This window comes from Dromiciops gliroides, chromosome 1, assembly GCF_019393635.1.
Source record: "Dromiciops gliroides isolate mDroGli1 chromosome 1, mDroGli1.pri, whole genome shotgun sequence".
NCBI lineage: Eukaryota > Metazoa > Chordata > Mammalia > Microbiotheria > Microbiotheriidae > Dromiciops > Dromiciops gliroides.
Window position 1 is genome coordinate 438,952,086 of NC_057861.1, and position 12,861 is coordinate 438,964,946.

Here is a 12,861-nt window from a genome sequence, read left to right on the forward strand (position 1 = left end):
CCAATGAAACAGTACATGTGTTATCATTACTAGAACCTGCAAATGAACGCAGAGTTTTGAATGTTTTGTATTGTTAGGCTAGCACACCAAAACATTCAATAAAATTCTTCACTTTAGAGCTAGTAAGATCAATTTTCTTGAGTTACAATTATGAGTTTAAATCAAAATTTAGAATCCAAAAATTGATAATTTTCCTCAGATTTCTCTCTCAGCACATAATACAGCACTCCTGTGTTTGAGTTTCTTCAAAGGCTATTTCCTTGGATGAATAAAATCTTATTAATTGAAGTTCCCCTAATTAGGAATCCTGGGTAAATTATATAAGGAGCTTATCTAACTTTACCTTTGGACTACCAAATACTTACTATTACATCACAATATTTACTAACCAAACAATTAAATAGTAATGCCAAGGAAATGTTTAGCCTCCTTAAAATAATAAACTACTTTCAATCAGGTTAAGATCACACATTTCTATACTAACATTGAAAGTGCTACTTAAAAGTAACTATCTTTTGAATAAAATAATCAGATTGGCCTTTATTTAACAACACTGATAACCATAAATTCAGTTACTGTATATGTATATATATATATATATATAAAAACAATAAAATACTATTTAAATAACAACATAATATATAATAATAAAAATAATACATAAATACATAAAACAATAAAATGTACATAAAATTTTAAATTTTAAAATATTGACCAATTAAAAACCTATCCTTTAATTAGTTTAACTTGGAGATGTTTTACCTTTAAAGTACATGTCAGTCTATTAGGCTTTAAATCTTGGTCTTCCATAGTTCTTGATGCATCTACAACTACATAAAGATGTCTCATCTGCAAAAACAAATAATGAAAAATTTTTAAGGATAAATTCTTCACTTCAAAAAAAGGTGGGGGGCAGCTAGGTGGTGCAGTGGATAGAGCACCAGCCCTGGAGTCAGGAGGACCTGAGTTCATATCTGGCCTCAGACACTTAACACTGGCTGTGTGACCCTGGGCAAGTCACTTAACCCCAATTGCCTCACCAAAAAAAAAAAAAAGGTGGTATTTGATATTCACATGAATCCATACACAGGTAATATGAGAACTGTATTAAAAAAAAACAGCTTAAATTTAGAACTATGCCCAGTATCCCCCGTGCCACCTAGCTGCCCCAATAATTTTATGACTTATTCTTTTCTTTTTTTTTTTTTTTTTTGGCGGGGCAATGGGGGTTAAGTGACTTGCTCAGGGTCACACAGCTAGTAAGTGTCAAGTGTCAGAGGCCAGATTTGAACTTAGGTACTCCTGAATCCAGGGCCAGTGCTTTATCCACTGCGCCACCCAGCTGCCCCCAATCCAAGACAATTCCAAAGGACTCATGATGAAAAATGCTCTCCACATCCAGAAAAAAGAACTGTGGAATCTGAATGCAGATTGAAATACACTATTTCAACTTCTAGTTTTTTTGTTTGTTTTTCCCTTTTGTTCTGATCCTTTTTTTACAACATGACTAATGTGGAAATATGTTTAATGTGATATACACATATAACCTATATCAGATTGCTCTCTGTCTTGAGATGGGGGGAGGGAAGATAAGGAGGAAGAAAAATGTGGAACTCAAAATTTTATAAAAACAAATGTTGAAAAACCATCTTTACATGTAACTGGAAAAAAATAGAATACTATTAAAATGAGAAAAAAAACACAGCATAGCTTAAAAAGACCATCTGTATGTTGTTGTTTGTCCTTTATTTTCTCTCTCTCTCTTTTTTTTTGGTGAGGCAATTGGTGTTGTGTCCTTCATTCTCGAAAAAGAACATGACATCAGGAAGTGATGTCATGACTTGCAGTAAATTGGATTTAAGTGAGGGAGGGCTGTGGCAAAGTCAGCAACCTCACTCTCTCCTCTAGAGCCATCTGAGTCCAGTGGCAAGATAAATATCAGGACAACTAGAGATATTCCAGGATATTTGAGGAAATCAGAGTTAAGTGACTTGCCCAGGGTCATAAAGTATCTGAGACTGCATTTGAACTCAGGTCCTCTTGACTCCAGGGCCAGTGCTCTATCCACTGTGCCACCTAGCTGCCCCAGGACCATGTGTATATTTTAGGCAAAATACCTGTAACAGTAGGAAAAACAAATAAAAACATACCATTCCAAGTCGAACTTGTCCATGGTGCTCAAATACTCTGTTAAAACAGGTAAGTATTTCAGTAAATTACAATGCATTTGCATTACCATATTATTCTCTAATGCTATGGAACCACAAGAAATATGCCATATTTTTAAATAAAATAATGTGTAGTTAACACTTATATGACCTTTTAGGCTATAAGGAAGACAGAATATCATAACAGAAAGAAATACTATATTTAGTATCAGAAGAAAAGCCAAGAACTTAGGAAAGTTACTGAGGCACAGACTCTCTGGGCTTTATTTTATTTATCTGTAAAATAGAGATAATATTGTACAACCAGTCTACCTACTTCTCTACTATTACACTACCTAAAGTTCTTATGAGAATCAAAAGAAATAATGTACAAATAGTTATTTTATGACCAAAAAAGTACTATTTCAATGTAGGCTATTATTTCTATTATCTCCTTGTCACTTTAGGACAACATCCTCATTCCAACCTTGAAAGTTCATTAGGTCTTTTCCCTTACTCAATAGGTCCTGTAGTGGCTTCTTTGAAACAAAGCAGAAGTTTACAAAAAAAAAAGTTGGAGAAAAGAAGAGGATCTTACTTTAGCACATTACCTTGAAATCAAAGAATAAAGAAATAAATCTGAGTTAAATGAATTTTATTCTCTAGATGTTCTAATTTCTGCTTTTAATAGTTCAGTTATGGCTTTAAAAGAATGAATAAAAATGAAAGATTATGAACAATTTGTTAATATCCTCTGAAAAAATGACCACATGGAGTATAATGCAAAGGTAAATACCCATTTTATAATCTCACATTTATTTCAGCAGTATACTATATTTAACAGCTAAAGGATCAACTTCAGTAAAACATAGGAACAAACTAGCCTTAGGGAGCTCTTTAGATACTGTTTCTCTAGATTCTAGGAGTTACAGCAAAAGGCTGAAAATAATGGAATAATGGGGGAAAAGAAAAAGGACATAGGGACAAAGCTTATATGAATAAAATCTTAGAGGCCAGAGAAAAGCCTTCCCTAGTACTGAATATCCCTTTATCTCTTCACAGAAAGGGACTTCAAAATCCACCCTTTGTGTCCAAAAATAAATCTAAGTCAGTAGCAAACTTCATGACAGATGTCATGCAGTTCTATTCTATGTAAGATCACTTTTAAGGGAAAAATACAGACTCTAAAGTCTCGTAAGGGACAAATACAACTTTTGTTTTCTTAGCTATCAACAAAAGGATGATTTGGTAACTAAATTTCTATTTAAAAACTTTTAAATGAACTCTTGGCTTACCTTTTTCTCTTGGCCTTGAAGAGAATGTCTTCTATGGTAGCTTTAAGTGATCCAGACTCATCTTCTTTAAGAATTTCCCTAAAAGCAATGATTATGTGGGGGGAATAAAGAAAGCTGAAAGGAACAATGATGCTTTAAAAAAAAATGTACCCCACCCCCACCAAACAAAAACAAACACCTAGATGATGTTATATTTACCATGTTCTTTCATAGCCCCCTTCCCAGCGTTTTGTTTTTTCTGGTTCTTCATCCATTTTTCCTTTTGTGAGGTCCAATTAAAAAGTAAGTACCCTGTAAGATAAAAACATTCAATTTTGATGAGTAGATTATTGATGTCTCAATGGTATTTGCTATCCAGTATATCCAAGTGGAAAAAAGAAAAGCCCAGTATGTCATAATTGAAACCGTCTCCACTGAGACCCTGCTATGTTAATTATCAACTTTCTCTCCAGCATATGAAATGTCCTTCTCTCTCTAGGCTGCTTCTCTTCTAGCTACAAACCTACTTAGGTCTCCTGTTGGAAAAAACAAACAACATCCCCCCACCCCACCCTTCACTCTTCTACCTTCTCATGATATCACTTTCCTCTTCCCCAAACTTCTAGATGAGATTTAGAGGCCCTCCAGATGAGGGGGTTCTTAAGCTAGGAGTCTATGAATAGATTTCAGGCAGAAGGATTCAGGAACCATATAGGCAGTGGGGGTGGGGAAGAATGACATTTATTTAAATATAACTGCTTTCCTTTGTAATGCTATGGATTTATTTTACCCATTTAGAAACATAAAAAAAAGGATAAAATCCCTTATCTAGACCAACTTCATTTCACAGATGAGGAAACTGTGGCTCAGAGTTTAAATACTTGCCCAAGTTCACACAGATTATAAGTTACAGAGCCATGACGGGCACATAGACCTTCTGACCCCAAATTCCAAGTTCTTACCACACCACCAAAATGATACTAATAAAGTAGAATCTATATACAATTCTTTGGCTTCCTTACTATGTAGTCTTCACTCACTTGACATGTGGCTTCTGTTCTATCATTAAGAGAACTTGTTTTTTCCCCACTCAGGCTGCTTTCTTCCTTGATGTCGCTGTATTTTTTGATATTGATCACCACAAACTAGTTCTCAATTTCTTCCTCTTAAGTCTTTGATTGTTCCCCTACTTTGGAAAAACATAGGCATGCTTTGTCCTTGATCTTCTCTCTACACATCATTTTTCTCTGGGTGATTTAATCTACTGCACTGGTTTCAATTATCACCTCTATGTAGACAACTCCCAGATCTCTATCTTCAGACCCCTGTGTTAGCTCAGCATTTCTAAATGCCTATTAAACACTTTCTTCAATTCAACCAGTTCAATCATGAAACTGTGTTTAAATCAAAATTTAATTATCCTATTTAACCTTACAGGAAAGTATGAGGGGAAGAGGATAAGGAAGGAAGGGTGGAAAAAAAGGGAGTGTAGAGCAGGGGAGGGGACAGTCAGAAGTAAAATACTTTTGAGGAGGAATAGTTTAAAAGAAGATGGAAAATAGAGTAAATATCATGGGAAGGGAATAGGATGGAGGGAAATAGTTATGATGACTTTGCTGGGCTAATACGAAGAAAATTCTTTGTCAAGTTTAAGGTACATTATTTAGGGTATGATGAACAGGATACTATTAGAACAACCTGGAAAGACCTACATGAACTGAAGCAGAGTGAAATGCACTGTATACAAAATAACAGCAATAGTGTAAAATGATCTGCTGGGAAGCATGTGGTTATTTTCAGCAAGGCAATGGTCCAATATAACCCTGAAGGACTATGAAAATGGCAACCCATCTACAGAGAAAGAAGTGATAGTATCTGAAATAGTTGGAAACACATTTTTTTTCTTTTCTCTCTTTTTTTTCTTTTTTGGTGAGGCAATTGGGGTTGGGTGGCTTGCCTGAGGTCAAGTGGCTGGTGGGTGTTGGGTGTGTGGGGCTGGATTTGGGCTCGGGTGCTCCTGGTTCCAGGGCCGGTGCTCTGTCCGCTGCGCCACCTAGCTGCCCCTGGAAACACATTTTTTAAAAAAATGTTTTTTTCTCTTTGACAATTCCTCAGTCTGAAGTTTTGGGAGTTTTTTGACTGTTTTTTCCTCACAACCTAGCTAATGTGGGAATGTTTTCCATGACTACTCATGTATAATTTATTTTGAAATGCTTGAGTTCTAGTGGGTGGGGGTGGGAATAGAGGAAGAGAAGTTGGAACATTTTTTTTAATTGATGTTAAAATTTGTTTTTACATATATTTTGGAAAATAAAATTCTATTCTAAAAAAAAAAAAAAATTTAATTATCTTTGCTCCACACCTGCCCCTCTAAAAAAAATAAGAGATGAGAAGGAAGGCCAGAAGGAAACACAAGCAAGACAGTTTTGAAAATTACATGTTGACTTACAAAAATATTTATAGCCACTCTTTTTGTGGTGGCAAGGAATTGGAAATTGAGGGGATGCCCATCAATTGGGGAATGGTTGAACAAGTCGTGGTAGATGAATGTAATGGAATACTATTGTGCTATAAGAAACGATGAGCAGGAGGAGTTCAGAGAAACCTGGAAGGACTTATATGAACTGATGCTGAGTGAGATGAGCAGAACCAGGATAACATTGTACACAGTATCAACAACATTGTGTGTTGATCTACTGTGATGGACTTGACCTTTCTCAGCAATACAATGGTCCAAGATAGTTCCAAAGGACTCATGATGGAAAATGCTCTCCAAATCCAAAAAAAAAAAAAGAACTATGGAATCTAGATCCAGATTGAACCATACTATCTCTATTTTTTTGTTGTTTTTCTTTTTTGAGGTTTTTCCTTTTTGCTCTGATTCTTCTTGCACAGCATGACTAATGCAGAAATATGTTTAATGTGATTGTACATATATAACCTGTATCAGATTACTTGCTGTCTTGGGGAGGGAGGATGTAGGGAAGAGAGGGAGAAAAAATTGAAACTAGAAATCTTATAAAAACAAATGTTGTAAACTATCTCTACATGTAACTGGAAAATAAAATATTTTTATGGAAAAAAAGGAAAATTACATGTTGAATTTATTATATACTTAAAAAGAAAAAAAAAAGCTTTACATAATAGAGATTCAAAGTTTTGTGTCCAAGACTTTCTTTCTGTTCCATGATATATATGGAACTAATCATTTTTATTTGGCAAAGTTCAGAATTTTTAAAAGTTTAAGAAAATAGTTTGTAAAAAAACTTGCTCCTCTCCTATTTGCTGACTCAAAACCTAGGAATGATCTTTGTCTCTTCCCTGTCCTCCCAGCCCTATACAGAATTAAATGCCAAATTCCAATTAATTTTGCCTCTTCAGTTTCTCCATCATAACTAAGTTCTCTCCTGGCTACTGCCTCCTCCTCATCTAATACATCTTACATATCACTGTCAGAGCAACCTTCCTAATGTACAGGTCTTCTCTATAATGAACCCCATATAGCTACCATGTGTTGCCTGGTTTGTAATATAAACTTCATTATAAACCTCTAAAACATGTGAGATGATTATAAGCAATATAACCTTAAAAATGGCAAAGGGAAGGAGAAAAAAAAATTAACAGAAAGCAAGGTGTAAGACCCAAATAAGCCACATTATCCCAAAAGTGTTTACAGACCAAATAAGAAAAACAACAAAAGTATGAAAAATGCATAACATACTTGCCAGCATTCTTGCAGAAACTTATTATCATTAATGACAGTAGAACCATAATATCTGGGCTCAAATCACAAGATAAGTGGAAATAGCTCTTAATAAAATTAAAGTTAGATGAAAAATGTTATCCTTCCTCAGAAAAAGAACTGGTGGTGTCTGAATACAGATTGAAGCATATTTTTTACTTTATTTTTCTTGAGTTTTTTGGGTTTTTTTTTTACAACATGACTAACATAAAAATGTTTTACATGACTATACATGTATAACCTTTATCAAACTGCTTGCCTTCCAAAAGGGGTGGAGAATTTGAAACTCAAAGTTTTTAAAATGGTAAAATTTGTTTTTACATGTAACTGGGGAAAATGAAATAAATTTTTTAAAAATACAATTTAAAAAATTAAAGTTAGATCAATTGATACATCTATGTCATAGAGGAAACACTTGCCGGAGTGGGGGTGGTAGTGATACAATTCTAAAAGCACTGTGCTATCAATTTTCTTTTTTTTTTTCAGGGCAATGAGGGTTAAGTGACTTGGCAGGGTGACACAGCTAGTTAAGTGTCAAATGTCTGAGGCCAGATTTGAACTCAGGTCCTCCTCAATACAGGGCCACTGCTGCCCCCTGTACTATCAATTTTCAAGATATGTGAACAGCGTTAAAAAAACCCCAACCATGGACAATATTATCACAGAAAGATAATCAAGGGGACATCAGTAACCACTGTCTCTTTCTTCTCCAAAGGATTTTGGGAAAATCACCTAAATAAACATGAGTATCCTTGATAAAAACATGAGAAAAAAACTGACCGGTTTTTGCAATGATTGTCTACATCTCTACTATTACAGAAACTGACAGGAAAGTATAGGGAATGTAAACTCTTGCTTTATTATTTAAAAAAAACCAACCTTACTCACTTCAAGAAAAATACAGCCTTAAAAAATTCTCCTCTAACAAGTTGTCTCCTGTGCAATTAATTTGACCTTAAAAGTCAGTATCGAGGCAGCTAGATGGCACAGTGGATAGAGCACCGGCCCTGGAGTCAGGAGTACCTGAGTTCAAATCCAGCCTCGGACACTTAACACTTACTAGCTGTGTGACCCTGGGCAAGTAACTTAACCCCAATTGCCTCACTTAAAAAAAAAAGTCAGTGTCAATCCAATTCAAATGCAATTTTTAAATAAACATAGAGGGCAATAGGAAGAGGAATGGTGGGTGTCTCAGTAGGTTGGACATACAATCAATGAGGAACTTCAAAAAGCAGGACTAATAGATGTCATTCGACTGTCTTGTGGTAAAGGTAAAGGATGACAAGTGGAAGCAGGAGCACTCTATTGGTATCTTTGAAAGGTCAGGAGAAATGAAAGTTTCTGGCTCATTGGGTGAACCCTCAGTGTACAATTTATGTTAGGACATGCCCCTCTAAAAAAAATAAGAGATGAGAAGAAAGGCCAGAAGGAACCACAAGTAGGGCAGTTTTGAAAATTACAGAGAAAACCTGGAAGGACAGGCAAAAAATTCAATCTATATCCCTGGAAGAACAGCCAAATCATAAGATCATAAAGCCATAAGTAAGTAAGGAGTTAAGTGCCTGAGTGCGAAGTATGCACTGCTACTTCATCGATATCCCTTCCCCATAAATTACTTGCAAACGACACTTGAATTCACATAGACACCAAACGTTGATATTTTATTTTTATTTAGCTCCAATAATATGTGCAGGGGAAATAATGGGTGAAAGCTGGTTTTCTACATGTGCTGTACTGAAATCAAAATGAAAAATACTGAAATAAGCTGAATGTGGAACCAGGGCCAAGGTCTAAACTTTCATTGCTTCAACTAGACTTTAAATATCAGAAAACAGAGAAACACTACCAATTTATCACACGGGGTGGGTAGATGGAAGGGAAACTGACAGACTATTCCTGGTCAACAGTTTTCAAACCACTGTCTTAGAAGGCAGCCACTAGTGAATTAGGTGGATTTTCTGTGTAGGATTTAAGGGACTAGATAGACAAAGGGTCTCACAGATTGAGAAAGAATGTGCATGGACAGGGTGTGACCTGTACCATAGAAACTTTGTAATGAGAAAGGAAATACCTAAATGATACATTGGATAGAGGCCCCAGGTCAAGACCAATCTTTCAGAGTTCAATGACCCTGGGCAAGTCACTTAACCTTATTTGCCTCAGTTTTGTCATCTGTGAAATCACCTGGAGAAGGAAATTGCAAACCACTCCAGTATCTTTGCCAATGGGATCATAGTCAGAAATGACTGAACAAGAATAGTTTTATCCTCATATATGTGTGTATATGCATGTACATATATATATACATATGTTAAGAAGTTCTTGTGAAAGCAACACCTTACATATTTTAGCAATATCCATAATTTTAAATTCTCCAAGAAGTTGCTAATATCAAATCAATGCCTATGTTAGTTTCCCTTTAACAAACATACAATTTGACTTTTCCAAGAATCATAAGGTTTAGAGCCAGAAGAGAATAAGGTTCATAGTTTTAAAGCTGGAAGGGGCCTTAGTAGAAATTAATTCAACCCTCTTATTTTACAGATTAGGAAACTGGCTAAGAAGATTCAGTGACTTGCTCAGGCACACAGTAAAATGCACAATATGAACCCAAATCTTTCCAATTCCAACACCCCACTCACTACCTCAAGGTGATATCAGGGATCATCTTCCAATCCCCCTCATTTTGCAAAATGAGTACGTTGAGGTCCAGGGAGGTTAAATGACTTGCCTAAACACACAAGTTCAAGAGTCTAAAGCTGAAACTTTCTTATTTCAAAGTCAGAGCCCTTTCCGATACACTCACTAGGAAAATTCTTATCCATCAAATTATCAAAGGTTCACCTTCTTGGAGTCCCAACACCAGGAGGAACCCCCTTTCCAAGGGGCTTTCCGAAACAGCTGGTTGACACGGGAGGAAAAGGGAAATACTAAGTCGGTTAACAATAATAATTAGCATTTACATAATGCTTTAACACTGGCAAAGTGCTGTACACATACTGTCTCATTTGATCCCCACATCAACCTTGTGAAGGGGGTGTGTCTGTGCGTGCTATTACTCCCAGTTTACAGATGAGGAAACTAAGGCTGAGGGGGTTAAGCGACTTGCCCAAGGTCACACTGCTAGTCTGAGGTGGGATTTCCTGACTCCCAAGTCCATGCATTCACTGCGATCATCCTCATTGCCCAGATTTAAATGGCCCCGGCTCCCTACTCTCTTCCCCCCAAGTCCTTCAGACATAACCTTTCCGGTTCCGGTAGCAGCGTCCCCCTCCCCCCAGGCTCCACCAGTCCTCTCGACCCCCCACTCCGGATCAGGCCCCTCCCCTTTCCCGGTGCCAGAGAAGGCCTCTTCCCTGACCCCCTGCCCGCTTTCCACGTCTCTTCCTCATGCTCCTGCTCCTCTTCCTTCGAAGAGCTCCCCAAGTCCAGGCCAGAACACTCACCGCAGTCCCCAAAAAGGTGACGAGCCCGGCGCTGCACGGAGGGATATATCCACCGGGTACAACTCGGAGCCCACCGAGTACGCATGTCTCACGGTGCTGCGGCCAAAACCTTCCCAGCCACGCCAGGCGAGCCGCTGCGGCGAAGAAACGTTCCGGAAGCGCGAAGAGATTCCGCAACGTTAAGCGTCTGCTCCCCGCCAGGGGGCGCTGGATGCTGAGTACGGCTGGGCATGTGGATTGTAGATCACAGGCAGAGCAAGGGGTTGCCCCAAGGTTTGCTCGCGAATGCTATTCAATAAATAGTAATAATTGTGAGTATTTATAGAGCTCGCCAAGGTTTGCAAAGCGCTTTACAGCTGCTCTTTCATATTATTGTTCAGTCGTTCTCAGTCGTGTCTGAATCTTCACGGCCCCCTTTTGGGTTTTCTTGGCAAAGATACTGGAGTGGTTTGCTGGTTCTTTCTCCAGCTTGTTTTAGACAAGAGGAAACTGAGGAAAACAGGGATAAGTGACTTTCCCAAGGTCACACAGCTAGAAAGTGCACATGTTTTATTGCAATTCCTACTTTCCTGACAAAGAACCTGAGGTAGCTGAGTCTGGATATGAACGCAGGGCTTGGGAACTACAAGCCCAATGTTCTCTGCACTGTACAGCCCACCTGCAAACCTAGGATTTTCCAGTGTGGCAGCTCTGGACCATGGGAACTGTTTTTTTTTTTTTTTAATTGCTAGTTGTTGGGGCAGCTAGGTGGTGAAGTGGATAAAGCACCAGCCCTGGATTCTGGAGGACCTGAGTTCAAATCCAGGCTCACACACTTGACACTTACTAGCTGTGTGACCCTGGGCAAGTCACTTAACCCTCATTGCCCCCGGGGGGAAAAATTGCTAGTTGTTTTTAGGAGGGGTGCAAGAAGCTGAACTTCCTCCCTCCTCTATGCCCAAGAAGGGGAAATGTAGTATAGGAAGTGCCTCTGTGCCCTCTCTCTTGACTTTGCCCCACCCTTGCTCTTAACTCACAGTTGCAGGTGGAATGAAAAGGAGCTCATAAGAAGACACCAATAGGCAATTGAACATTTCAGTCCATATAATAAAGGCTTGAGCCCCACTGGGAAAAGGCCATATGAGGGAGAATGGAGACCTGGAGTCCTGTAAATTTGGCTCTGCTACTGTGTGAGTTTTGTCAAGTCACTTAACCATTCTGATCCTCCGTTTATCTTCAAGAAGATCATTTTAAACTGCCCAGTGGCTCAAGACCTAAACTCAAAAGCAGCCTCTGATACTTAGTAGCTGTGTATTTGTCTCTGGGCAAGTCACTTAACTTCTGTCCCCATCAGTTTCCTCAACTGTGAAATGGGAATCATTATGGTACCTACCTTCCAGGGTTGTTGTGAGGATCAAATGAGATAATATTTGTAAGGTGCTTAGCACAGTGCCAGGTATATACTAGGAGCTGCATAAATGCTTTTTCTCTTCTCCTCCCCCTCTACCTTGTCTCCCAGGATAAAGGAATGCAATTTGTAAACATTAGAAGAGCTTTATCCATAGGAGTTATCCGTCTCTCTCCACCCCCACTACCCAACAAGGTAGCCATGAATGTGGCAGAGGAATGTTGGGACCTGCCTGGACGCTACTAGAGATAAAGGGAGAAATAAGGATTACTAGAGCAGCCTAAGGCATGCCCAGACTTGGGATAGGTTTTGGCAGAGCCGGCCTAGGGAGGAGGGGGAAGATAAAGTGAAAAAGGAGACAGATACCTGAAGGCACTAAGGCTTGAGGATCTTGGGCATCTTGGAAAGGGGCACTGCTCTTTCCAGTTCATCCCTTTTCCTCAATCCTCTTTGTTATGTATTCTCTTCTTGCTTTTAACTTTTTTGCCATTCCATAACCCTTCCTGCATCACTTACCTGGATGTAGCCTTAAGTGTGTCAATTCCAACTCACTTAAGTTATTTTTATATAACAAGATCTAATGCATTTACATTTCCTTCATTCACAAACACTCATAGTCCCCCATAAACCTGTTTCAATTAAAGGCTTTTACCTGTGTGGAAGCTATTGAGGGAGGATTAGGATAAATATGTTTATGAGAGCTTTTCCCACAAAAGCAGTATTATAAAAAAATAGCATCTAGTACATTACTTTGGATATTAGTGGATCAAGCAAGAAGCATTTATTAAGTGCCAATGATGGGTCGGGCACCCTACTTCGTGATGGGGAATTAAATATTGAATTGAGAATCAGCCCTCAAGAAGTT

The 12,861-nt window shown here is 38.1% G+C and overlaps 1 protein-coding gene across 2 annotated transcripts in view; it reads right to left on the bottom strand.

Moving 5' to 3' along the window:
- GTF2H2 (general transcription factor IIH subunit 2) overlaps positions 1-10,742 on the bottom strand; it is a 32,183-nt gene extending 21,441 nt beyond the window's left edge. For both annotated transcript variants that reach the window (XM_043979748.1, XM_043979747.1), the window contains exons 1-5: positions 10,610-10,742; positions 3,641-3,733; positions 3,443-3,520; positions 2,151-2,187; positions 763-849 (exon numbers count right to left, since the gene is read on the bottom strand). In XM_043979748.1, the coding sequence (XP_043835683.1) occupies positions 763-849; positions 2,151-2,187; positions 3,443-3,520; positions 3,641-3,696 (258 nt within the window). In that variant the 5' untranslated portion in view covers positions 3,697-3,733; positions 10,610-10,742. The remainder of the gene's footprint in view (positions 1-762; positions 850-2,150; positions 2,188-3,442; positions 3,521-3,640; positions 3,734-10,609) is intronic.
- Positions 10,743-12,861: the final 2,119 nt, after the last annotated feature.